The sequence below is a fragment of the Zingiber officinale genome, chromosome 2B (assembly GCF_018446385.1).
Source record: "Zingiber officinale cultivar Zhangliang chromosome 2B, Zo_v1.1, whole genome shotgun sequence".
NCBI classification, from domain to species: Eukaryota; Viridiplantae; Streptophyta; class Magnoliopsida; order Zingiberales; family Zingiberaceae; genus Zingiber; species Zingiber officinale.
In genome coordinates, this window is record NC_055989.1 from 103,380,108 (window position 1) to 103,406,623 (window position 26,516).

At 39.5% G+C, this 26,516-nt stretch overlaps 1 protein-coding gene and 2 long non-coding RNA genes across 6 annotated transcripts; 1 reads left to right on the top strand and 2 right to left on the bottom strand.

Annotated features, from left to right (window-relative positions):
• The first annotated feature begins 5,466 nt into the window (after nucleotides 1-5,466).
• On the top strand, nucleotides 5,467-11,057 carry LOC122046594 (G-type lectin S-receptor-like serine/threonine-protein kinase B120). Of its 3 annotated transcripts, none has more exons than XM_042607368.1 (9): nucleotides 5,470-5,701; nucleotides 5,766-5,913; nucleotides 8,095-9,264; nucleotides 9,345-9,506; nucleotides 9,619-9,737; nucleotides 9,818-10,028; nucleotides 10,129-10,341; nucleotides 10,464-10,623; nucleotides 10,710-11,056. In XM_042607368.1, the coding sequence occupies exons 2-8, from the start codon at nucleotides 5,829-5,831 to the stop codon at nucleotides 10,538-10,540; spliced, it is 2,037 nt and encodes a 678-aa protein (XP_042463302.1). In that variant the 5' UTR covers nucleotides 5,470-5,701; nucleotides 5,766-5,828; the 3' UTR covers nucleotides 10,541-10,623; nucleotides 10,710-11,056. The 3 variants fall into 3 exon arrangements, with proteins under 3 accessions (XP_042463305.1, XP_042463302.1, XP_042463303.1); XM_042607369.1 differs by having other exon boundaries at nucleotides 5,800-5,913; XM_042607371.1 differs by lacking the exons at nucleotides 10,129-10,341; nucleotides 10,464-10,623 and having other exon boundaries at nucleotides 5,467-5,701; nucleotides 10,710-11,057.
• Nucleotides 11,058-11,223: 166 nt separating this feature from the next.
• On the bottom strand, nucleotides 11,224-12,264 carry LOC122046601. Its single transcript, XR_006130322.1, has 2 exons — nucleotides 12,174-12,264; nucleotides 11,224-11,530 (listed from the first exon to the last, which is right to left on the bottom strand). It is a non-coding gene; the product is annotated as an uncharacterized LOC122046601 (long non-coding RNA).
• Nucleotides 12,265-12,474: 210 nt separating this feature from the next.
• On the bottom strand, nucleotides 12,475-24,634 carry LOC122046599. Of its 2 annotated transcripts, none has more exons than XR_006130319.1 (3): nucleotides 24,596-24,634; nucleotides 12,742-12,860; nucleotides 12,475-12,625 (listed from the first exon to the last, which is right to left on the bottom strand). It is a non-coding gene; the product is annotated as an uncharacterized LOC122046599 (long non-coding RNA). The 2 variants fall into 2 exon arrangements; XR_006130318.1 differs by lacking the exon at nucleotides 24,596-24,634 and adding an exon at nucleotides 15,741-15,768.
• Between the last annotated feature and the right edge of the window lie 1,882 nt (nucleotides 24,635-26,516).

Here is a 26,516-nt window from a genome sequence, read left to right on the forward strand (position 1 = left end):
ATTGCGGATTGATTGTAGCGGAGCATAGCTCCCATATTTATTGTGGATACATGTTTTTGGATTATTTGTGGTGGAGCGTTGCTCCCACATATGGATGATTTCTTGTGGTAGAGGGTTGCTCCCACATATGTGGTATTTCGTGTGATAGAGCATTGCTCTCACACTGGAGGTTCTATTCTTTGGTGATTATACATCGTTGGTGATTAGATCTGTCTATTGTTGAGGATCTTATGGTTAGGAATGTCTGTGATACGGACATTATGTGTCTTGGTTTTACCATTAGTGTTTGTGGTGCCCTAGATGTTATCATGGACTCGATTATTGGGGTATCCCTAGAATGTTTGGATCGGTTTCCATTGTCTTAGTTGACGATGTTGTGATTTATTACGGATCTGAGGTGAGTCACGTACACTACCTTTACATAGATCTAAAGATGTTTCGACGAGAACATGTATATGTGATTATCGGTAGTACTGATTTGGTTGTCTTCTGTGAGATGTTTGAGACACACGTTCACCAGTAGGAGTATACCGTGGTTCCACAGGAGATCGAGGTTGTTACCGTTGGGAGTAGACGGAGTCTATAGAAGAGGCTCGCAACTTCCTTTGTTTGGCTCGATATTTCCGGAGATACGTTGAGGGTTTCTCACGGGTTGCTATGTTACTTACACGTCTGATCATGAAAGGCGTGAAGTTTACTTGGACTGTGGAATGCAAGACCAACTTCTAGGAGCTGAAGTGGAGACTAGTGTCGACTTCGATTTTTGGTTTTACCTTCTGGAGAGGACGGATATGTCCTCTACACCGACGCATCTATTCAGGGTTTGAGCGCTGTTCTGATGCAGCAAGATAGAGTAGTATCCTATGCTCTCGACAGTTGTAGGAGCATGAGTAGAACTATCCAGTATATGACTTGTGGCTGGCCGTCATTATTTTGTGCCTTGAAGATTTGGCAGCCTTATCTATACGGTGTTACATTTGAGATTCTCACGGACCATAAGAGTCTCAAATATTTGTTCACTTAGAAAGAAACTTAATCTCCGACTAAGGAGATGGATGGAATTCCTGAAGGATTATGACTGTACCATTAGTTGTCATCCAGGGAAAGCTAATGTGGTTGTCGATGTACTCAGCAGGAAGTTCAGAGGCACTTTATCTTTCCACCGAGTTATGGTCACAGACTTGATTGAGGGATTCTCCGAATTGGGCCTTAAAGAACAGGGACGGACAGAGCAGGGTACTCTGGTTATTATGGTTGCTCAGTCGTCGAGCAGGACGAGGATCCGAGAGCCCTAGGCTGCTGATCAGTATTTGCAGTTTATTTGCAACCAGATAGCTTCCGGGTAGCAGACCTAGTTCACGAGACGAGGAGGGTGTTATATACTTCCGAGGCAGATTATGTGTACTTCAGTCTCATCCGGTCTTATGGGAGTTACTTTCGGAGGTTCATCGCTTATGATTTGCTGTCCACCCAGGCGGTACACGTGTGTACCAAGATTTGAGGTGTTTCTATTGGTGGAACGACATGATGGAAGACATCGCGGATTTTGTAGCTAGATGTCTTGTCTGTCAGCAAGTGAAGGCCGAGCATTAGAGATCTGTCGGCTTATTTCAGCAGTTTTCTATTCCTGAGTGGAAATGAGAACATATTACTATGGATTTTGTGGTGAGTTTGTCGAGGACATGACGAGACCAAGACGCGATTTGGGTAATCGTTGATCAATTACCCAAATCCGCGTACGTTTTGGATAATCGGAGAACAGATTTCCTGGATCGATTGGTAGATCTATTTTGCCGGGAGATCATCAGATCACGTGGTGTCCCGTTGATTATTATTTCGGATAGAGATCCCGATTCACGTCTCGTTTTTGACAGAGTCTGCAGCAGACCTTGGCACGCAGCTCTGTTTCAGTACAGTTTTCCATCCTCAGATAGATGGATAGTCACAGCGGACCTTTCAGACTTTAGAGGACTTGCTGAGGTGACACATGTGCCGACAGATATCTCAGTTCCCGTCCAGCCTGACGCTACCTATGAGGAGATTCCGGTACGGATACTAGACCGGAAATAGCGTTAGTTGCGGAACAAGACTATCCGGCTGGTTAAAGTCAGATGGCAGCATCATTCGGACGACGAGGCTACTTGGGAGCTCGAGGATACTATCCGAGCTCGATATCTCCATCTTTTCACTTGAGGTATGTGATTTGTTTACCGTTCAGCATTTATGCTTTATATCTGTTGTTGATACTTGCTGATGGTAGATAATGAAATTTGGGGACCAAATTTTTATTAGTGGGGAGAATGTAAAATACCGGAAAAAAATGTCGGATAACGATAGGGGAATTTACCAGAATTTTTAGGAATTTTCTGAGAAATTTTCGGAGCACGTACGCTAGGTTTTGAGGGGACGAATTTATGGGTACGAATAAAGCCTGTTGAGGATACCCGTTTAAGTGAGGAAAAATTTTATTATAAATACATTTTCTTTGTTTTTCTTATTTCCCAAAACGCTTTTTCCTTTCCACAAACCCGCGCCCTTTTCCTCACCGATCCGTGCCCTACGAGCGCCGCCGCCGGCCAACTGACGCCGCCGACGCTTGTGGCGGTTCCTCCAGCGCCGGGGTGATTCCTTCTTCCCCTTCCTTCTCGTGCCTAGCGACATCTTTCCCCTCTACGATCGAGCCCTCCTCTTCATCTTCTCCTCTTCTTTGACGCTGACTAGGGCCGCCGACGCCTGTGCCCTAGCACCGCCGGTTGCCGCTCCTCCTCAGTCCTAGAGCCGGTCTCTCTTCTTCCTTTCCGAGCCCACCGGACGGCGCCACCACATGAGGCCGAAGGGAGCAACGCTGACACCCTTACCGTCGCTTCTCTACAGTGCCGACCATGCCCTGTGCCCTAGCCGTCTCCTGCATGTTTACTGGCTTCTGATGCAGCCACTGCTTGGCATCGTCGTCACCGGAAAAGAGTAGTCTCAAGCCTCCATCGGGACCAAAAGGTAGAGATTTTTTCCAAATTGAGTCACTGCATACACTCATCTGTTCATATTGTCTATCAACAGGAAGGCAACTGGGAATCAAAGTGCATTATGTCAAATTCTGCCATTCTAAGCATATAGTGCTAGTGCATTGATCCGTGTTTGCTTCTGAAGAATTGTTAGACTATTGGTCTATATGTTAGTTTGCATTAGCAATTGGTTGAAGCATCATATTGTTTCCTTTTTGGATCTGGGCAGTGAAGAGGTGTCCGACAAGAGCTGTGGTGTTTCCAGCAGCAGTTACATTCTTCCAGTAGCCTCTCCTTTCCGGCAGCAATTTTTTTTTTTGGCCGAGGATTAAGCTAAGAAGTAAGGTAAGGATTTGGTGTATGGATTGAGTTGGCACGCTTTTGATACATGTTGTTTTAGGTATGAATTGATACATATATAATTGGATTTGGATTTAGGTTAATTTCTCGGGGATATGATTTAGCTAATTAATTTATATGTAATTAGCTAAATCCGTATATCATATTGTTACAGGACTATGATTCGAGATTGGGCGTCTCGACATCGGATTGGTTCGATTCGATCTATACCGGAGGCGGGTACCTCTTGACTTATCATTTATGATATTGTCTTTGGATATGCATAGTACTTTATAACTGCAAGCAATGAACATGTTTGTCTTTGGTATGTCACTGTTTGATATCCATAGCATGTTAGGTTTGTCGCCTGTGATGTGTCCATGCTTATATCTCGTGATTTGTTGCCATGAGTATCTTATTGCCATGAGTATCTTAGTTTCTAGAGTGACATACCATGCTTTACTGAGGTTAGGACTAGGTTCTGGACTTTTGGTTTCAGTCATGTGTATCGAGATTATCTGATACTTAGGTTTTATGCCATGACTGGCTTGTGTACCTCTATTTGTATATCATATATGATTCGTGTACCTAGACCTTGATTCTTGATATGTGCATATTGTTGGTACATATGTTATGGAAGGAGATATGTTTAGGATCTAGATTGCTATACCATAGAGGACCTGTATGCCCTAGATCCGTGGATTTGACCTACTGATACTGTGGTACCCATATTATATATATATGGATTTTTCTATGCTGATCAGGTTATACCATATTTGTTATGTTCGGGACATATGTTTTGATATTCTATCTGACCTGTGTACTCTAGATTTGGTATGTGACCATCGCTTTTACAGTACCCATTTTGTATATATGGATATGGTTATGTTGATCAGTTTTTGCTATGCATAGTGACATGCATCATGATTGCATGCTGTGCGATTGTCGGCTCCACTATGGTTGAGCCCATCGCCAGTTACATGTACTGCACACACCCCCACTCATGGTTTAGTGGTATATCAGGCAGGTGTGTGGCGGTTCTGCTGTTTGGCTCCGTTGGTCTGATGACTCAGCGTGGTAGCCGGCAGACAGTTCCGCTCTGTTTGGCTCCGGTGGCAGTGTAGTAGCCGGCAGACGGTGGACTCTGTTTGGCTCCGTTGGTCAGGTGACTCAGCGTGGTAGCCGGCAGAGATTTCCTCCCCGTCATCGTGTACCGGGAGATGAGAGCATTGAGCTCCCCCATTTATGATTTGGGGTCACAGGACAGGAGTACTCCGACAGCATCCCGTCCACTCGGTCACTCATCAGGAGTAGTGACGACAGAGTGCACGGTTGTCACAGCCCTACCCACTCGGTCTCGCCATTTGTTTGTGAGAGGACTGACTGGCGTCAGGGGTGACCAGGACGCATCATTAGCATCATATGCATTGATTGCCTTTATTAGTTTGTGTTTGCTGCACTTATATGCTGCATTTTGGTGGATGCATTTGTTTGACATGCATACAGGAGACATACTGCGTATCGTTTTGATGACCCTTAGATCAGGATAGGAGTTCCTGGTGAGTACAGCTTCCTCAGTTACCTTTCAGTTTTGCATATTCCCTACATATGATTAGGAAGCTGTATTCCATGTTTATTGCTGTTAGATATATCTTACTACTCATGTCTATTGGTATTCGCTGAGTTGTTGAACTCACCCCCGTGGACTCTATATTTTTCAGGTACCAGGTTGTTATGATGTCGCTTGGAGTATCCTGTCTGCTGGTCCCCACGTCACATCAGAAGACTTATCGGTTTCACGTATGTTTTGTTTGTTTATGTATCAGTTTGTTTAGCTCTGTACTCCGATTTTGTTTTTTGAGTGTTGATGTTGTTATGTGGTATTTTGTTATGTTGTTGGTTGTGTAAGCCTAGCCGGCTAGCAGTTATGTATTTTGAATTTCTATCGTTTTTCTGCTGTGTTTTATATTTTGTTCCAGCCGAGTGGGCTGACGATATATATATATAACTGCGTGGTTGTGTGTATATTCCAGCCGCCTGTGGCTGATGTATATTGTGTATGTAGAAAGTTTTCAGATTGTCCGTCGTACAGGGAAGGTGTTGCCGAAATTTCTTCGGACAGGGACTCCTCTGGGGCGTGACACAAATTGTCCCAATGCTCCGTGGCCGTCTTCCAAACAGTGAGAAATCCATTGACTAGAGATTAGAGTCTCTTGTTCTATCATCATCTTCTGTGTTGCAAATGGTGGAATTAGTACTATGCCAATTTGCAGCCACACACTCCTTTGAAGTATTCCAAACAGAGACAAATCAGTTGACTAGAGACTTCCTGCTCTATCATCGTCTTCTAATTTCTAAAGGTGTTTATTTTATTTATTTATTTTTGTCTTCTAAAGGTGTTAAATGTTATAACATAATTTGCAGCAATTCTGCGTAAAGAACAGAACAGTAATTGCAGGTGCAGACAACGCAAATCCTTAAACTTCCATGGGGCGGATGCAGCTCTTTCTTCTACAGTTCCTGGAAATAGTACTAGTAGAGACATTCTTTCTACTTGGTCAATCCTCATCTGGTATGTTTTTGAAAGAAGTTTTAGTCCAGAATTAAATTAAATTATAAAACCGCAGGATTTTTGTCCATTTTTTTATCTGTTTATTTATTTGGCATCGTCAAAGCCTCAGGCTCTATCAATAAGTTTACCATAAAGTAATACTTTAATGTCCTTCATTTCACCTCGTGAATAAAGATTTTAAGCTTACGAGAAGGCACATGGCACCTGAAGCGTAGAGTTATTAGGGTATCTTCAATAGTTGGTTAGAGTTCTAAATAAATTTTTTTCAAGATGTCAATATACCATATCAATAATATGAAAATTTATTGAAATATCCTCAATCTATTAAAGTTCTAAATGAGTTTTTTTTATGATCCAATTCATAATATAAGTTACATAACTTCATGTATATTACATCAAATTCAAGACAAAAAAATAGATTTATATTTTTACTACTATTCTTAAAGTATAAATCTCAAATCTCACTTTTATAATGATTCAAGACTTTTTATTCAACTTTTTAGATTTTAAAAACCTCTCATAAATTTTACATTGAAAATACCCTTAATTGTGCCTGGTTTGTTAGTTAGGACTGATGATACTCCTAGAAGGGGAATAAATAGTGATTCAAAATTTCATCATTCATTGATTGTCGTGCTTGACTACCAAAGAGTTATACGTAGTAGGAAATACAAATCAAATACACAATAAAATAAGCACAAGAAATAAATTATTTTTATGTGGTTCGAAATCTTGGATATATTTACTTTACAGTGTAGTCTAGCCATACTCTATTAACTTTCTCCTTATCATGGAAGGCAAAGAAACATACGTTCTTGTACCAATAATACAAAAAAAAATAAAGAGACAATAGAAAATATAAATAATACAAATGCAATGTTTTACAATAATGAATCTTTGTTTGGATCGTTGTTAGTTGCTTAGGATTGTCTCATGGACAGCAACACTTACTCTTACAAGTTTTTAAGGACTAGCATTGAAATCCTCCACAAAACCCTTCCTTTATAGTTTTTAGGTTGGGATTGATTTTTACCTAATAATTGATTGCTAGAATTCACCAGCCGATTGATTAGTTGAATTCGAATGTTACATTTGTAGAATAGTTCTTTTAACTCGGCTTTGTATTAATCAATAGACTATTCTTGTATTAATCAAATTTCCAACTCAACCTAAAATCATTCTGTTCACTATAATAGTATCAACATTCAACTGTTATTGCTCATCAATCAATTGATCCCAATCAATTGAATTGATCAACTAAGTTTCAAATAATATGTTTGCTATAACAATACCATCAATTGAGTGTTTATAAGTCAATTAATAAAACACATCAATCGACTTATAAAATTGTATCAGCCATGGATTAATCAACAACAAACTTCTTCAAGCCTCGAATTTAGGGTTTAAAGGTTAATTAGTGGATTGATATCTCTGTTTCAACTTTACCATAGTTAAATTCTTGTCTTGCTTAATATCGAGTTGATCCCAATTTACCTAACATTCAATCAACATCTGGTCGACCTTATCTTGTCGGGATTTTATTGTTGCCTAAAATCCAACCAACCTTTCTCGTCTCGTATATGACATCCGATCAACATTAACTTGTCATGACTTTTCTCATTATAAAGTGTTCAATCAACCATGATCCATTCGGACTCCATGTATCATGTCAACTCTTTGTATTTAAGTAGCTGTAACTCACTTTCACTTCTCTTTTGTCAATTCCTTATTGAACTTTTGATTACCTAATATTCAATCAACCTTGATCCACTTATATTTTCAACTCCCTATTAGACTTTTGATTATCAAGTGTTCGGTCAACCGTGATCCACTTAAACTTCTCTATTGTCAAGTATCCAATCAACCTTAATATAATTGACTTAGCACACAACCAATAAAATCAATCTTAATCAACCTGATTCAAGATTGATTGCATCGATAATCTTCCTTTCAACAAACTCTCCTATTACTTGGCATATTGCTCTCGTCAATAAATGTCAATAAATATATTGATTAAACATCGAAACTTAATTCAAACTAACTCGAAGTTGATAAATCGAGCTTGGTATCAATTTAGATCCGAAATATATTGCACCAACATCGTTAAAATAATATTTTTTGCCCAATTAAATAAGTGTACTTCATCGATTTGGAAACCTGATAGATCGTCCTGTTTAATAGGAGAACTTGTAGCACAATTTGATATAATGGCGGGGAATAGCTCACTTATCAATAACCAAACATTGATCTCGGCGGGGAGCATGTTCCAACTCGGCTTCTTCAGTCCAGTTAATAATTCTGCGACTGCATACATAGGAATTTGGTACTACAATCACCCACCAAGAGAAAACAAAGTAGTATGGGTCGCCAATAGGGACAAGTCTGTCGACGCATCCATGGCATCGTTAAACCTGACTTCCGACGGAAATCTAATTTTATTTGAGGAAGGAACAAAGGTTTGGTCGACGGGAACATCTGCAGAACTCAATTCTGCACGCTTGCAGCTTTTAGACTCTGGAAACCTCGCGCTAACTGCAGGCAACTCTAACAGAACTGTATGGCAGAGCTTCGACCATGCGTGTGACACTATTCTCCCTGGCATGAAGCTGGGATTCGACTTCCGGACCAACACTCCGTGGCAGTTCGTGTCATGGATGAGTGCCACGGACCCTTCTCCGGGCAAGTACATCGTCAAGATGGAGACATATAAGGTTCCGGACTTTTTGATACTGAGTGTGAAAGGATCTGCCAAACTCGGCCGCACTGGGCCATGGAATGGGCAATGGTTAGTCGACCTTCCAATGCTGAGGAACGTCCTAAACTTGATATACGTGTCCAACCAGAATGAGACCTACTACATCACTGAATATCAGATTCGATCTCCAGTCTTAGTGCGGATGGTACTGGACGCCAACGGAAAGAGATACCTTTTGATTTTTGACGGGCGAGAGTGGAATTCTTTCTTGTCACTTCCCAGAGACGACTGCGATAACTACAACAGTTGTGGCAACAACAGTGTTTGCACCAAGGGCTACTACTCGATCTCCTGTCGTTGCTTGGAAGGGTTTGTGGAGATCGGAAGTGTCGTCGGGTGCAAGAGGAAGGAACCCTTTCGTTGCTCATCGAACCAGTTTCGGAAGGAGCCGAGCGTCAAGGTGCCCGACACTGAGAACGCAACCTCACGAGGCAAGATTAGTCTGGAAGCGTGCAATAAATTGTGCTTGGATGATTGCTCCTGCGTCGCTTATGCGGTGATCAATGGGCCTTATGGCTGCATAACTTGGCGCGGTGACCTGTTGGATCTCAGAAGTTTTCCCGATGGAGGAGACGATTTGTACATTCGGCTTCAAGGTAGTCGAGTTATGCATGCATGAAATTGGATAATCAGAGTACCATTTATTATATATTTTCATTCGTTTTCTTTCCTGTAGAATCATCAACGTCCAATCGGAAGGAGCTCATGTTGGCGATAGTAGTCATTCTGGTGTTGCTGGGAATTTTTTTGCTGTGTTTTGTAGGTGTACTCGTCCGAAAGTGGAGAAACAGAGCATCAACATGCAGATTGCAATTGCAGTTTCCAAACATGGAGAAAGGTCTTGCACTATGTTTTATATACTGATACTGCTAGTTTTCAAAGTTACTTCCGATTTAAAAAGGATTGAGTCAAATTTATTTAGATTAATCACTCAGTGATCCTTGTGCCAGGTTCGATCAGCGCATTGGATGTACTTCCTTCATATGATTTGCATACTATAAAAATTGCAACAAATGATTTTTCCGAAGAAAACAAACTTGGGGAAGGGGGATTTGGTGCTGTTTACAAGGTAAGAAGACTTTCAGTATCAGAAAAATAAATATAGTCTTTCAAACCTGTAAAATTGAAGGAAATGATAAATTTTGTCAGGGTCAATTGGATGATGGACAGAAGATCGCTGTCAAAAAATTATCAAGATACTCCTCACAAGGTCCAAACGAGTTCCTGAATGAACTCTCCGTGATAGCCAAGTTACAACATACAAACCTGGTGCGTCTTCTAGGCTACTGCATTGAAGGAGATGAGCGAATTATGATACTTGAATACATGGAAAATAAGAGCCTTGATGCCTTTATTTATGGTCAGCATATTTTCTCACGTTTCTTAATTTTATTACCTTCACAAATGGTTAAAAACTAATCACAACACATTTATCTGAACCTGTAAATCTGTTTCTCCAGATAAAGCTAAAAGTTCATTATTAAATTGGCAAAGACGTTTCGATATTATAATTGGAATCGCTCGAGGACTTCTATACTTGCATCAAGACTCTAGATTAAAAGTCATTCATCGTGATCTTAAGCCAAGTAATATTCTCCTTGACAAGGATATGAATCCAAAGATTTCAGATTTTGGCATTGCTAGGATATTTAAAGGAGACCAGTCGGAACCTTGTAAGTCTTTTAGATTGAGTTCACTTGATTTAATTAAATATATAAGGAAAGATTGGGTGGAAAAGTAACAAAGAAATATTAAGTTCTCATTTTTTCTCACCCTATCCTTTTATTTTTTGTAGTGGTTACATGGCACCTGAGTACTTGTCACATGGAATTTTTTCATTCAAGTCAGATATGTTTAGCTTCGGTGTCATAGTACTCGAAATTATAAGTGGAAAGAAGAATAGAGTATTCAGTCAAACTAGTCAAACTGATACAAATTTAAATCTTTTAGGATATGTAAGTATTAATTTCAATATAAATAATCTTTCGTCTCTACATCATACTATCTAAAATTTTAAAGTATGTTTCCTATAATATTGCAGGTGAATAAACTTTGGAAGGAAGGAAGATCTTTAGAGATTGTTGATGATATATTAAATCAATCATATCCAACCGAAGAAGTTCTACGTTGTATCCAAATGAGTCTTCTATGTGTACAAGATAATAGTAACGACAGGCCAACAATGATAAAAGTGATGGCGATGTTAACAAGTGAGGACCAACCCTTTAGTCCGGTTGTGCAATCTGCTATAACATCAACTAACAGTGAAGGTGGTTCCACTACTAACGAAATGAGCTTCACACTTGTAGGTCGATGAAATATGTATTGAGTTCTTATCTTATCAATATTTGGCATCATCAAAGTCCTGGATCACTATGTAAAGTTTACTATAAAACAATACTGAAATGACTAAGTTGCTATATATACATAGTTAGAGAAAAAAGTAGCTATTAACATTTCACCTTGGACAAACCGTCATCAATACAGAAATAATATAAGATGATACTGAATTAAAATTACAGAATGAGAAAACATCAAAATTATAAAAGAAAAGATAACTGAAAATGCTGGTCAATCATTAATATTCAAGATATTCTCTGTGATCGTGATGATTTCTGTAGAAGTTGATTTTTATGAACTTTGACATGACAAAAGTATAATCAATAAGAATCAAAGGAACTCATTTCACCTCATCAGCCTGTCACACAGGGAGACTCATTTCTTCTATAGTTAAATCTCCTTCACTGATAGTTGAGGTTGATGTCATTAATTACAGGTTGCTTTAGCTGGGTTAGAAGTTGATTCTCACTTGCCAACATTATTCATCACCTCTACCGTCGTTGGCATATCTTCACAGTTGCCCTGCACACATAAAAGAGCTATTTGGATGCACCGTAGGATTCCTATTGTTGGGTATAAGCAATCTAAAGAATCATCAAGAATTTTCAAAGATCTACCTTCCTTCCAAAGTTTATATGCCTACAATCAAATAAAAACTAAAATTTGAGCTCTAAGAAATATCTGTATACATAAAGGTTTATATATTTTGAAACTACGCTTACATGTGCTAAAAGATTTAAATTTGTATTTGTTTGACTGAAGACTCTATTCCTCTTACCACTTAAAATTTCTAATACTATTACACTGAAGTTAAAGACATCCGACTTAAATGAAAAATATACATCTGCTAAGACTCAGGTGTCATATATCTGCTGCAATTAAGAACTTAAGGGTGCGTTTGGTTTGTCCCATTTTCATTTCATTTTCTGAAAAATACGCGTTTTTCGTTTTTTAGAAAATGACTTTTCCGCATTTTTCATTTTCTTAGAAAACGCTCTCTCATTTTCTTAAAAATGAACGTGGAAAACGTAAACCAAACACGTTTTCTATTTTCTCATAAAATGAAAACAGAAAACAACATGGAAAATGCAAACCAAACGCCCCCTAAATGTTTCACTATTTTAATTTATATAGTAGTAATAGTATGATCTTGATTTCAACTTACAATGTTCCAATTGTCATGTAGTTGCATTCTCAAGCATTTCATCCACTTCAACTATTCTTGCAATGTCGAAATCTGAGATCTTTGGACGCATGCCCTCGTCGAGGAGGATATTGTTTGGCTTAAGGTTACGATGAATGACTCTTAAGATGGAGTCTTGATGCAAGTATAGAAGGCCTCTCGCAATCCCGATTATGATCCAATTTAGCAATTAGCTTTTGATTTTATCTGGATCAAGTTATGAATAGTTTTTCATAGCATTATCGAACAATATATAAGAATTAATATAAGCAAACCTACTAACCAAAAAGGAAAGCATCTAAGCTCTTATTTTCCATGTATTCCAAGATAATAAGCCACCCATCTCTTTCAATGCAGGAGCCCAACAGACGAACAAGGTTTCTATGTTGTAACTTGGCAATAAGTGAGAGCTCATTATGGAACTCATTTGGGCCCTGTGACAAGTACATGGACAATTTCTTGACGGAAATCTTTGATCCATCTTGCAAACACGATATTATTTCTAACTTTATAGATTTGAAAGATCTTTGGTGATTCCAAAAGCTTTTACCTTGTAAACTACACCAAATCCGCCTTCCCCAAGTTTGTTCTCGTTGGAGAAATCGTTGGTCACCAATTTTATTGTATGCAAATCATAGGAAGACAGTGACCCCAATGCTTAGGTTGAACCTGACGCAGAGATCGTAATAGTAATTAGTATAAAACAATGAACAATCAAGAACAGAGCAAACGAATATAGTCACATGCGAAGCAGTGATGAAGGGAAGAATGAACTAGCTAATTCCTCGGTTATTATGTGAAGCTGAGTGTTCAGAGTCGATCATGATCAATCTTAGCTCTCATGCACCATCATAAACACTATGATCAATCAAGAACAGAGCAAATAAAGATAGTCACATGCAAAGCAGTGAAGGGAAGAATGAACTAGCTAATTCCTCGGTTATTATGTGAAGCTGAGTGTTCAGAGTCGATCATGTTCAATCTTGGCTCTCATGCACCATCATAAGTACTATGATCAACACCTTTAAGGCCTCGGGACATAGCCGAGTTGGTTATCATATGGCAAGTTTGTAAAATTAAGCAAGAGTTGAATCTCAACGAAGACAGAAAAATTACCCCCTCATTTGATGGTTAGTTTTGGTTTCTTGATTTACTTCCTACCAATGGTGTGGGCAATCATAGGGGACCGCCAGGGTGACGGATTTTACCTTTTGCATAAATGATCAACACCTTTGAGTGGGAGAACAAACACCATTATCGACACTATTTTCTCGCAAACAAAAGACAGTCACACACAAAGGATATTCATTAACAAGACTGAAGAAACCAAGATGAAACACACCTCTCGATATCAAGGTCTAATCGCTCATAAGTGAGATGTTCGGTAGTGTTCTGGCCAAATACCATGGATGGTCAAGCCTCCAGTTAATGAATGGGTTGACGTGCTCTTCGGGGGTCTTCTACTAAGAGGATGAGTGAATCTAAGGGACACTCGAAAAGAGGGTTAGACTAGCCCAGGTATGCATCCCGGGGCACTTTGACACTCAGGTTAGAATTTGAGTGAGGTGGTATGTCGAATAGAGAAGGAGAAGAAAGGTAAAACCTCATGGAGTTGAAGAGAAATTGGACCCCCTTTGTCGTTGTCTTTGTGAGTGTCTATATAGTTGTCATGAGAGCATCTCCACATAGAACAAAACATCATCATAGTGTAGGATCGAAAAGCACTAAAGGGGAGTGAATAACATGTGTTTCTTTTTCACAATTTTTTGGAAATTTGAGAAATAGCAGCGGAAAAGGAAAATGAAATCAATATTAACACTGTTTCTTTTTTACTTGGTTCACAACTTATGCTGCTAGTCAAAGGTTTGCTATCGTTGATCGTTTTCGTTGGGCAATCCACTATCAATTCATCAAATACAAGAAATCCAATTCCAATAAGGAAATAGCACAAATTAAATATACAGACAACATCAAGCAAAGTGTAGACTTAGACATTGTTGTTAGAGTTGTGTTACAGTGTCGTAGTCGAATTTCAGAGCAGCCTAGAAGGTGTCTTTTATAGCTCATTCCAGGCGTCTAGACCAGCTTCAGGCACCTCCACTAAGGCCTATCCAATCCACCTTCATCGCTGAGTTATCCAACTTTAGGTGCATGGACCACTCCCAAGCACCTGAATCGCTGACATGGCTGCACTAGAGCAAAGAAAATCGGATAGGCCTCAATCCAAGCGCCTGGTGGTAGTCCAAGCGCCCGAAAGTGCCTATAAAAGGAGCTTCTAACAACAGCCATAAACATCAATTTTCTACTCTCTTCATCGATTGTCCAGCTGCTCCGACTTCATACAAACTACTATGCTACTATCATGCAACTACTCTACTTCATCCAACCGTTGCTGGTAGACCAACACTAACACACGAGCACTTCTACTTTGACATTATCGTGTTTGGCAACGATTTAATTTAAAGTCATTTACTTTATTGCTAAGGAAATGTAGGGTTGTTACACTCTTATTCTTCTCTTTGTACTTGATTACTCTACCGAGAGTTTACTAGTAGAGAATATTAGTGGATTGTCCATCGATAGGTCCAAGAGACTTGGATCTTAGAGTAGGAGTCGCTGAAGGTTCCAAACCAAGTAAAATGACCGTGTCATTGTTTTTGATTTTCCATCTCTATTTTTCTTGTTTTATTGTTTTCTTCCGCTACACACTTGCACTAGTTTTTAAAGTTCAAAAAAGACAAGATTTTTTAAAATCACGTGACTCACCCTACCCCTCTCACATGCATATGATCCTACAACATCAAGCATAGTCTAAGTTAGAGTATCCTACTAAATCAAAGGTGCTTGTTCTAGAGTATTAAATTTTTATATTTAGTATGCCTTTAATATACCTAAATATCCTTTTGTAATTGTTAAGTATGATTCTTTTGCACAAGATTAGTACCTAGCACACATACCAACTGTAAATATAATATTAGGTTGACTTGCAATTAAGTATAACAAGCTATTTATTGCACTCTTATAATATTTTAAGTCTATTGATTTTCCTTCTGAATCATTATCAATTTTTACATTTATTGTCATTGGAGTATTAATTTCTTTAGAATTTTTCATTTCGATTTTTTAAATTAATTCCTTAGTATATTTGTTTTGAAAATCATAATTGTCTTCTTTAGTTTGTTTCATTTGTAAGCATAAGAAGAAGGTTAGTTCACCTATTAGACTCATTTTCCATTAATATAATAAATTCTTTTAGGAAATTTGTCACGCCCCCAGAGGAGACCCTGCCAGACAAAAATCCGGCAGCATCTCCCCTGTACCGGTGACAATATGAAGCATACATACATACATCACACTATATAAACATAAACAACATATTCATCAGCCCACACGGCTGGAACATACATAAAATAGAAACAACATAACCACAAAATGTATCAACTATATGTATATGTCATAGTTTTCATAAACTACAATTACTATACAGATAAACGACATCTGTAACAAAATTGCAAAATGTAAATACAGCGAAACAAAAGTAAAACAAACCAGAAAATCAGCACGTCGAGATCTCTGAACAACTCTATGAAAGTCCAAAATCAACTATAATATCAAAAGGATCCCCGTGTCTGCAAAACTGGAGACCAAGGAATGTAGCAAGTTAGCCAAATGGCTAAGTGGATACTCAAGAAAGATGTGCATGAATTTAATCTTATTGAAGAAGTCAAGGAAGTAGAATAAATCATCATCTTTTGTTACAACTTTAGGATTATTCTTAAAGTTCTACATTTATACATATATATGTATAATCATCTTCTCATTATCTATAATCAGGTAAAATTTTTAGATTAGAGTTTAGGATCTTCACCTTATCATCACTTGTCATCATTAATAAAATCAATTCTTCAATCTTATTATTTAATCACTCAATTATAAGTTATCATGGTAAGATCAACATGAATATCAATAGTCTGAATCTGATAAATCAACTAAAAAGTGAATCACTGGAGCCAATATCATCAGAGTGAAATATCATATGGATAGGCTAAAAGCCTCCTAAGAGTATAAAACTGTCGCATACGTCATCTGACGTACGGGCTATCAGCCCTCACCGGTGGAAGACATACTAAACACTGACCGATGGCTACATCACGCCAACACGCCTCGGGTGTACAGTCAGGTACTCTGGACCGCGGCCGCCGCGCTACCACAATAACATGTGGGCGGTCCAGTACTCTAATATAGAGCTCTGGTATAAAGCTAGGCTCATAGTCTTCACTTTTTAATTCTTCATTTACTATCTTTATTATTTCACCTTTATGATTATATTCATCCATTTATCATGATTATTCTCTTTTCATATTTAATGGTCAATCAAGGTAATATTTTCGTATCAGGTCTGTTAATTTATTATTATGGGGTTCACAGATTAAAAAAAAAAACTACAAGGATCAACATATAGAGTATCAAAAGCATGAAGTATGAAAGGTCAAGCAAGTCAAAAGAGATAAGATATCAACAGAAGAGTAATTCAGAATATTTCTTTAATTTTAAAAACAACCCTTCCCATATTAATCCCAATATGAACCCATATATGAACAAGAAATAATATCACTTATTTACCCTCCAATGATTTAATTATTTAATACTCATTTCACTATTTAAGTATCATTTTAATTCCCATTTTTGAAAACAATGATACAACATATACATAATACAATTTATATATTTATTCATGCACAAGGAAATATACAAGAGTAGATGTATCCACCTTATGTACAGTAAAATCTTTGAGTGTCGGCAGGTCACCGTGCTCCACTCGAGCTCGTATCTACAAAATATAATAACTCAAATAATTAAAAGGATAATAAAATCATAACACAAAATCTGAGCATGATTTACAACTCGAAACCACTAGATCATTATTTTTTTTATCTCGTTATCTCGTACCACTTCGCATTCCTAAATGAAATCGTTGTTCTAATCTAGATAGCCCTCCTAACTACACATCAATTAACACAAAGTATAAAATATACCTTCTAAGGAGTTTGTGTAGCTGCTGGAAATGAGGACAGCAACTAGGGTTATTTTCCCTTCGTCGTTGGCCGCCTCAGCTAGCTCCGGCGAGCTTCGGTGAACTCCGGCGATGCTGCCAAGAAAAGGACAGCAGCTAGGGCTACTGTTGGAGGAAACAAAAGGTGACTAGGGCAGTTAGGGAAGGTTGAAAACAAGGAAAGCTACTGGGATAGTGAAGGGGCAAGGAAAACCTTTTCCCCTCTTTCACCGGTGGTCTCGGCGAGCTCCGGCGAAGGCCACAGTTAGCTCGGATGGCTGTTGTGTTTAGCTAGAAAAGAGAATGACAACTAGGGTTTTGTTTCCCCTCTTCTTCCGGTGGTTTGGCGAGCTCCGACGAACTCCGAGGAGCTCCGACAGTGCTGCCGAGAAGCAAGACAGCAAAGAGGGGAAGCTTGTTGCCCTTGGAGAAGAGAAACGAAGAAGAAGAGAGGGGGAGGGTTTGAGGCTTCGGTGGGGAAGGGAAGAAAAAGGAAGGGGTATGGGGGAGGGTGTGTGCACGTGGATGGGTGTGGCTGTATTTGTTTTTTTTTTTTCATACTTAACATTCTCCCCCACTAAAAGAAATTTGATCCCCAAATTTAAGTAATTGAGACGCATTGATACCTGAGGTAAATAAATGAGGATATCCGATACGCATATCCTCCTCACGCTCCCAAGTTGCTTCTTGATCAGAGTGGTGTTGCCACCCAACCTTTACGAGACGGAGGCATTTGTTCCGCAACCGATGTTCCTTGCGATCCAGTATACGAACAGGGAATTTTTCGTATGTCGCATCAGACTGTAGAGGAACTATAAGATCCTTCAAGACATGTGTCGGATCCGGAACATACTTCCGCAGCATAGAAACATGAAAGACATTATGTACTCCTGCTAAATGTGGGGGTAACGCAAGTCGATATGCAACAGCACCAATTCGCTCAAGAATCTGGAAAGGTCCGATAAATCTGGGTGCTAACTTCCCTTTTAACCCAAATCTCTTAACTCCTTTTATGGGTGAAACACGAAGAAATACGTGATCACCTACTGTGAATTCTAACATTCTTCGTCTTTTATCTGCGTAACTCTTTTGGCGACTCTGAGCAGTCAACAATCTCTGTCTAATAGTTCGTACTAGTTCAGCATCCTGCTGAACACTCTGAGGGCCCAAGAGTTGACGTTCACCGACCTCATCCCATAAGATAGGAGATCTACATGCTCTGCCATAAAGTGCCTCAAACGGTGCCATTTGAATAGCAGAGTGGTAACTGTTATTATAAGCAAACTCTACCAAATGTAGGTGGTCCTCCCAACTACCCCCAAAATCTAGCACACAAGCACGCAACAGATCCTCTAGAGTCTGGATAGTGCGCTCTGACTGCCCATCAGTCTGAGGATGAAAAGATGTGCTAAAACGTAGCTCGGTTCCCAACGCCTTTTGGAAACTTTGCCAGAATCTCGAAGTAAAACGTGGATCTCTATCAGAAATAATACTGAGGGGGATACCATGGAGTTTAATAATCTCTCTGCAATATAACTCTGCTAGACGATCTGGAGATTCTATCTTACGAATCGGTAAGAAATGTGCAGATTTAGTTAACCGATCGACAATCACCCAGATTGAATCATGTTTCCTCTGGGTCCTTGGTAACCCCGTGACAAAATCCATAGTGACATGCTCCCACTTCCACTCCGGCACTGCAATCTTCTGAAGTAACCCGGCCAGTCTCTGGTGTTCTGCCTTAATTTGCTGGCAAACTAGACACCGAGCTACAAAGTCTGCAATATCTCTTTTCATACCTTTCCACCAATATGATCTCTTCAAGTCTTAATACATCCGTGTACCACCAGGATGAACTACAAATCTAGATCGGTGGGCTTCTAGAAGGAGATCCTCCTTAACAGGATGTACCTCTGGGACACATAATCTGCTTCGGAACCGAAGAGATCCATCCATATCACGTGTGAATTCTGGCTTGGGGCCTAACTCCAACTCACTAACTATAGATCTGAGATACTGGTCTTCCATTTGACTTTCCTTAATCCGCTCCACCAATGGGGACTGTGCGATAAAGGAGACCAGTATACCACGCTATGTTTGCCCTACTTCAGTTAAATCTAACTCTGAAAACTGTCTGACTAGATCTGTAACTGCCACCCTGTGAGTTGCCAATACTCCTCTAGACTTCCTGCTCAATGCATCTGCGACTACATTAGCTTTTCCAGAATGGTAGTTGATAGTGCAGTCATAGTCTTTTAGAAACTCCATCCACCTTCTCTGTCGAAGGTTTAACTCTTTCTGAGTGAAAAGATATTTCAGACTCTTGTGATCGGTGAATATCTCAAAGGTAATACCGTAGAGATAATGTCTCCAAATTTTAAGGGCAAAAATGATGGCTGCTAATTCTAAATCATGCACAGGATAATTCTTCTCATGATCTTTTAGCTGACGAGAAGCATAAGCTACTACTCTATCATACTGCATCAAAACTGCCCCTAATTCTTGAATAGATGCATCCGTGTAAAGAATGAATCCATCATCTCCAGAGGGAATAACTAATACTGGAGCACTCACCAATCTCTGCTTGAGCTCTTGGAAGCTTGCTTCACAAGCCTCAGACCAAGTAAACTTGACTCCTTTTCTAGTCAATCAAGTCAAAGGTGCAGCAATACTAGAAAATCCTTCCACGAATCTCCGATAGTACCCAGCTAATCCGAGAAAGCTACGAATTTCCTGCACTGACTTTGGTTGTTCCCATCGGTCAACTGCTTCAATCTTCTGGGGGTCTACTGAAATCCCTTTGCTAGAGATTACATGCCCTAGAAATCCCACAGAACTCAGCCAAAAAGCACATTTACTGAACTTAGCATATAAGCGTTCCTTCCATAAAGTTTCTAGAACTATTCTGAGATGTTGTTCGTGCTCCTCTTCTGATCGCGAATATACCAAAATGTCATCAATAAATACAATAACAAACCGGTCTAAATATTCTAAGAATACCCGGTTCATTAGATCCATAAATGCTGCAGGAGCATTGGTAAGCCCAAACGGCATTACCAAAAACTCATAATATCCATACCGAGTACGGAAGGAAGTCTTCTGAATATCTGTATCTCTAACTCGTAACTGGTGATAGCCTGATCTTAAATCAATTCTTGAGTACACACAGGTACCTTTAAGCTGATCAAACAAAACATCTATTCTAGGTAGAGGATACTTGTTCTTGATAGTTACAGAGTTTAACTGCCTATAATCAATACAGAGCCTCAAGGATCCATCTTTTTTCTTAACAAAGAGCACTGGAGCACCCCAAGGAGAAACACTAGGACGGATAAAACCCTTGTCTAGCAACTCCTGAAGTTGAATCTTTAGTTCCTCGAGTTCTCTTGGTGCCATCCGATATGGAGCTTTCGATATCGAAGTTGTGCCAGGAAGCAACTCAATGGCAAACTCTACCTGTCGCCGAGGTGGCAAGCCAGGAAGTTCTTCAGGAAATATGTCAGGATATTCACGTATTATGTGGACATCAGAAAGCTAGACAGAACTATCCACATTGGAGCTCACTAAAGACAAGAGATACCCCTTGCATCCTCGAGCCAACAACTGCTGAGCCTGGAGAGCTGAGATAATAGATACCCCTCGATCATTTATCCTAATAAATTCCCATGATGATTGATCTAAGGGTTGAAAAGTCACCACTTTGGCTCGACAATCGACAGTGGCATGATGCTCTGACAGCCAATCCATACCCAAAATAATATCGAATTCAGTCATCTCTAGCACTTGTAGATCCACAGTAAGGATATGACTATCAAAAGTTAAAGGACAACTCTTGATCTCTTGATCTGACATCAATACTCCACCTGATGGTGTCAATATTGCTAATCCAGAAGGTCGAAGAGTTGGGATCCTCCCAATTTTACATACAAATTCAGGAGAAATAAAGGAATGCGAGCTACCCGTATCTATCAATATATCCGTAGGAATACTATAAACGGAAATAATACCTCGGATAACAGATCCTCCAGCTCACTGTGCCTCCTCACGGGTCAAAGCATAAACATGTCCCGGCTCAATACCTGATGGCTGACCCCTCTGGATAGAAGAAGAGGGCTGACTCTGATCCTGCGAAGGTTGGTATGACTGGGTCGAAGGCTGATAAGATAATGGTGGCTGATATTGCTGGGGTGGAGGTAGCAAGTACTGCTGGGGTGGAGGTAGCAAGTACTGCTGGGGTGGAGCTACCAAATACTGCTGAGATGGAGCTGGCAAGTACTGCTGAGATGGAGCTGGCAAGTACTGTTGAGATGGAGCTGGCAGATACTGCTGAAGTGGAGGTACTGAGTGATACTCACTCTCCACCTGGGACTGCAAATGATAGAGTTGTGGCTGGTGACCAGACTATGTAGGTGGGGGATTTCGTGGTTGAGACTGCTGAGATCTCTGCGGGCCTTTCTGCTGCCGAGACTGTGGAGGTCGTGAGGTAAGTCGAGTCTGCTGAGACTGTGATCCTCCTGCTTGATGTTGTGCCTTCAAAGTGCAATCTTTCTGCATATGTCCTAGCAGTTTACAATAAAAACATATACTCTTATCCAGTGGACATTCTGATGCCAGGTGATTTGGTGCACCACATTGAAAACACTTCACCAATATCTGGCCCCGCTGTGATGGAACTGGGTGACTAGATCCCTGTGATACTTTGGCCACCTTTCGTGACCGTGAAGATTCTCTAGTCATATCCTGACCACGAGATCGACGACCTCAACTCTGCTGTCTAGAGTGTGAGCTCTGCGAGGTCTGTCGGTTGGCTTCTCTTTCTTGAGAGACTTGCTGCTGAGTCATCTCAATAAATATGGCTCGATCAAGTGCCTCTCGATAAGTAGTAACAGGAAATCCAGACATCCTGATCCGAATATATGCTGCCAGTCCCTATGTAAAGTGAAACATACGGTCTGAGTCCTGAGCAACCATATGTGGGGAAAACTCAGCAAGTCTGCTAAATTCTGCACTATAGTCTAGCACACTTCGGTCACCCTGCTTGAGACTCATGAATTCCTGGCGTCGAGCAACACAAAATGCTGCAGGAAAATACTGTCTATCGAACGCCTCTCGAAAAGACTGCCAAGAGATAATCTGATCCCCAAAGACTGTCTTTTGCATCTTCCACCATGTGGATGCTTGCCCTCGAAAATGATAAGCGGCTAGCTCTACCTTCTCTGTGTTTGAACAGGACATGTATCCAAAAGTGCCCTCAATATCTTCCAACCATGTACGCGCCACCCAAGGATCGGTGCCTCCATGGAACAGTGTAAAACGATCCTTTGCTGAACTAGCAAGCAAAGGAATACGGGTCTTTTCCATAATAAGCGATGCTGTAGGAATGGCTGGTACGGCTACCTGAGCTGCAACAAGATGAGGTTGTCCCTCAGTCTGACAACCGACTCCAATACTGGGACCAACCTGAGCTCCCGGTATCAACTGAGATGGCGAGATAGGAGCCTCATCCAAACCAATATCAGTAGTAGTGGCACGCTGACATGCACGACCACGACCGCGACCACTACCACTGTCGCAACCACGACTGCGACTACGGGCACGACTACTGCCCCAACCGCGACCACGGGCTCGTGGCATTGCCTATAAAATCAGATGAAAATTTTCAATAATCATAATCAAGATAATTAAAACAAAGAATGACCCGTAAATCCTATAGCTCAGAGATACAACTCGACTTGTATAAAAATTCCTTTGCTCGAAAAGTACATAAACTGAAAACCAAAAATCTCGAAATAAAGCCAAAACCCATGAACAGAAAACGGAAACTAAGCTCTGATACCAATAAAATTGTCACGCCCCTAGAGGAGACCCTGCCAGACAAAAATCCGGCAACATCTCCCCTATACCGGTGACAATATGAAGCATACATACATACATCACACTATATAAGCATAAACAACATATTCATCAGCCCACACGGCTGGAACATACATAAAATAGAAACAACATAACCACAAAATGTATCAACTATATGTATATGTCATAGTTTTCATAAACTACAATTACTATACATATAAACGACATCTGTAACAAAATTACAAAATGTAAATACAGCGAAACAAAAGTAAAACAAACCAGAAAATCAGCACATCGAGATCTCTGAGCAACTCTATGAAAGTCCAAAATCAACTATAATATCAAAAGGATCCCCGTGTCTGCAAAACTGGAGACCAAGGAATGTAGCAAGTTAGCCAAATGGCTAAGTGGATACTCAAGAAAGATGTGCATGAATTTAATCTTATTGAAGAAGTCAAGGAAGTAGAATAAATCATCATCTTTTGTTACAACTTTAGGATTATTCTTAAAGTTCTACATTTATACATATATATGTATAATCATCTTCTCATTATCTATAATCAGGTAAAATTTTTAGATTAGAGTTTAGGATCTTCACCTTATCATCACTTGTCATCATTAATAAAATCAATTCTTCAATCTTATTATTTAATCACTCAATTATAAGTTATCATGGTAAGATCAACATGTATATCAATACTCTGAATCTGATAAATCAACTAAAAAGTGAATCACTGGAGCCAATATCATCAGAGTGAAATATCATATGGATAGGCTAAAAGCCTCCTAAGAGTATAAAACTGTCGCATACGTCATCTGACGTACGGGCTATCAGCCCTCACCGGTGGAAGACATACTAAACACTGACCGATGGCTACATCACGCCAACACGCCTCGGGTGTACGGTCAGGTACTCTGGACCGCGGCCGCCGCGCTACCACAATAACATGTGGGCGGTCCAGTACTCTAATATAGAGCTCTGGTATAAAGCTAGGCTCATAGTCTTCACTTTTTAATTCTTCATTTACTATCTTTATTATTTCACCTTTATGATTATATTCATCCATTTATCATGATTATTCTCTTTTCATATTTAATGGTCAATCAAGGTAATATTTTCGTATCAGGTCTGTTAATTTATTATTATAGGGTTCACAGATAAAAAAAAACTACAAGGATCAACATATAGAGTATCAAAAGCATGAAGTATGAAAGGTCAAGCAAGTCAAAAGAGAAAAGGTATCAACAGAAGAGTAATTCAGAATATTTCTTTAATTTTAAAAATAACCCTTCCCATATCAATCCCAATATGAACCCACATATGAACAAGAAATAATATCACTTATTTACCCTCCAATGATTTAATTATTTAATACCCATTTCACTATTTAAGTATCATTTTAATTCCCATTTTTGAAAACAATGATACAACATATACATAATACAATTTATATATTTATTCATGCACAAGGAAATATACAAGAGTAGATGTATCCACCTTATGTACAGCAAAATCTTCGAGTGTCGGCAGGTCACCTTGCTCCACTCGAGCTCGTATCTACAAAATATAATAACTCAAATAATTAAAAGGATAATAAAATCATAACACAAAATCTGAGCATGATTTACAACTCGAAACCACTAGATCATTATTTTTTTTTATCTCGTTATCTCGTACCACTTCGCATTCCTAAATGAAATCGTTGTTCTAATCTAGATAGCCCTCCTAACTACACATCAATTAACACAAAGTATAAAATATACCTTCTAAGGAGTTTGTGTAGCTGCTGGAAATGAGGACAGCAACTAGGGTTATTTTCCCTTCGTCGTTGCCCGCCTCAGCTAGCTCCGGCGAGCTCCGGCAAACTCCGGCGGTGCTGCCAAGAAAAGGACAGCAGCTAGGGCTGCTGTTGGAGGAAACAAAAGGTGACTAGGGCAGTTAGGGAAGGTTGAAAACAAGGAAAGCTACTGGGATAGTGAAGGGGCAAGGAAAACCTTTTCCCCCTCTTTCACCGGTGGTCTCGGCGAGCTCCGGCGAAGGCCATAGTTAGCTCGGATGGCTGCTGTGTTTGGCTAGAAAAGAGAATGACAACTAGGGTTTTGTTTCCCCTCTTCTTCTGGTGGTTTGGCGAGCTCCAGCGAACTCCGAGGAGCTCCGGCAGTGCTGCCGAGAAGCAAGACAGCAAAGAGGGGAAGCTTGTTGCCCTTGGAGAAGAGAAACGAAGAAGAAGAGAGGGGGAGGGTTTGAGGCTTCGGTGGGGAAGGGAAGAAAAAGGAAGGGGTATGGGGGAGGGTGTGTGCACGTGGATGGGTGTGGCTGTATTTGTTTTTTTTTTTTTTTTCATACTTAACAAAATTTATGTTAGTTGACCCAAAGATTATATCATTTACATAGATTTGGGCTATAGAGATATTTTTTTCTAGGATTTTAACAAATAGAGATGAGTCAATTTGCCCTAGGTTAAACCCTATAGATATTAAGTATGTTGACAACTTTTAATACCAGACCCTAGGTAATTGTTTTAGTCCATATAAATCTTTTTTAGTTTACGGACATAGTTTGGGTGGTCAAGATTCTCAAATTCAGATATTTGGCTTAACCTCTTCTTTAATGAACCCATTAAAAAATACGGACTTTATATACATTTGATATAGTGTTATGTGCTGGATAGGCTAGAAGCATCTAGCCCGTGAATAGTTATGTCCATAATAACTTTTGTTAGTTTGTAATTCTGTGTTAGAAGCATCCAGCATCCTAGACATGTTATTGATACCGAAGTATACTTAACCTTCTGCAACTGTTATACTGAAACTGAAAGGTACTGTGAACTTTCAAATGATAACCAATCATCACAGTTTCCCAGACAAAAGCTTCTTTTCTAACATCAGCCAATAGCAGAATGTGTGGGTCTTAAATGCTTTACCTAATTTACCTAGCCTAAATGGTTTTTCCATTGGCAAACCGATGCTGTTATCCTGATTACTGCTTGTAGGCTAATATCTAAGCCTCTGGCAATTGAGAGATTGTGCAGGAACTGAAAGGGAATACTTTGAACTTTCAAAAGATAATCATTAATCAATCACAACAGTTTGAAAAAGCTTCTTTCCATTGATAATACATCAGTCAATAGTAGAATAAGTGCATCTTACAATCCATTACCTATTAACCTAAATACATTTCTCATTGGCATAAAACTTGTGAATTTTCAAAAGTTAACCAATAATAACATTTACAAAGGCAAAACCTTCTTTCATTGACTCTGCATCGGTCTATAGGAAAATGTCTTACAAGCTGTTAACTATTCTGTCTTTAGTAAATTAAAAGGTGTGAAGAAATTACTTTGTATTGGTGGTACCTGTAAATAGATAAAATAATGGATTCTAAAAGAATAGCAGGGTTGTTTGATCTTAATTCCAGA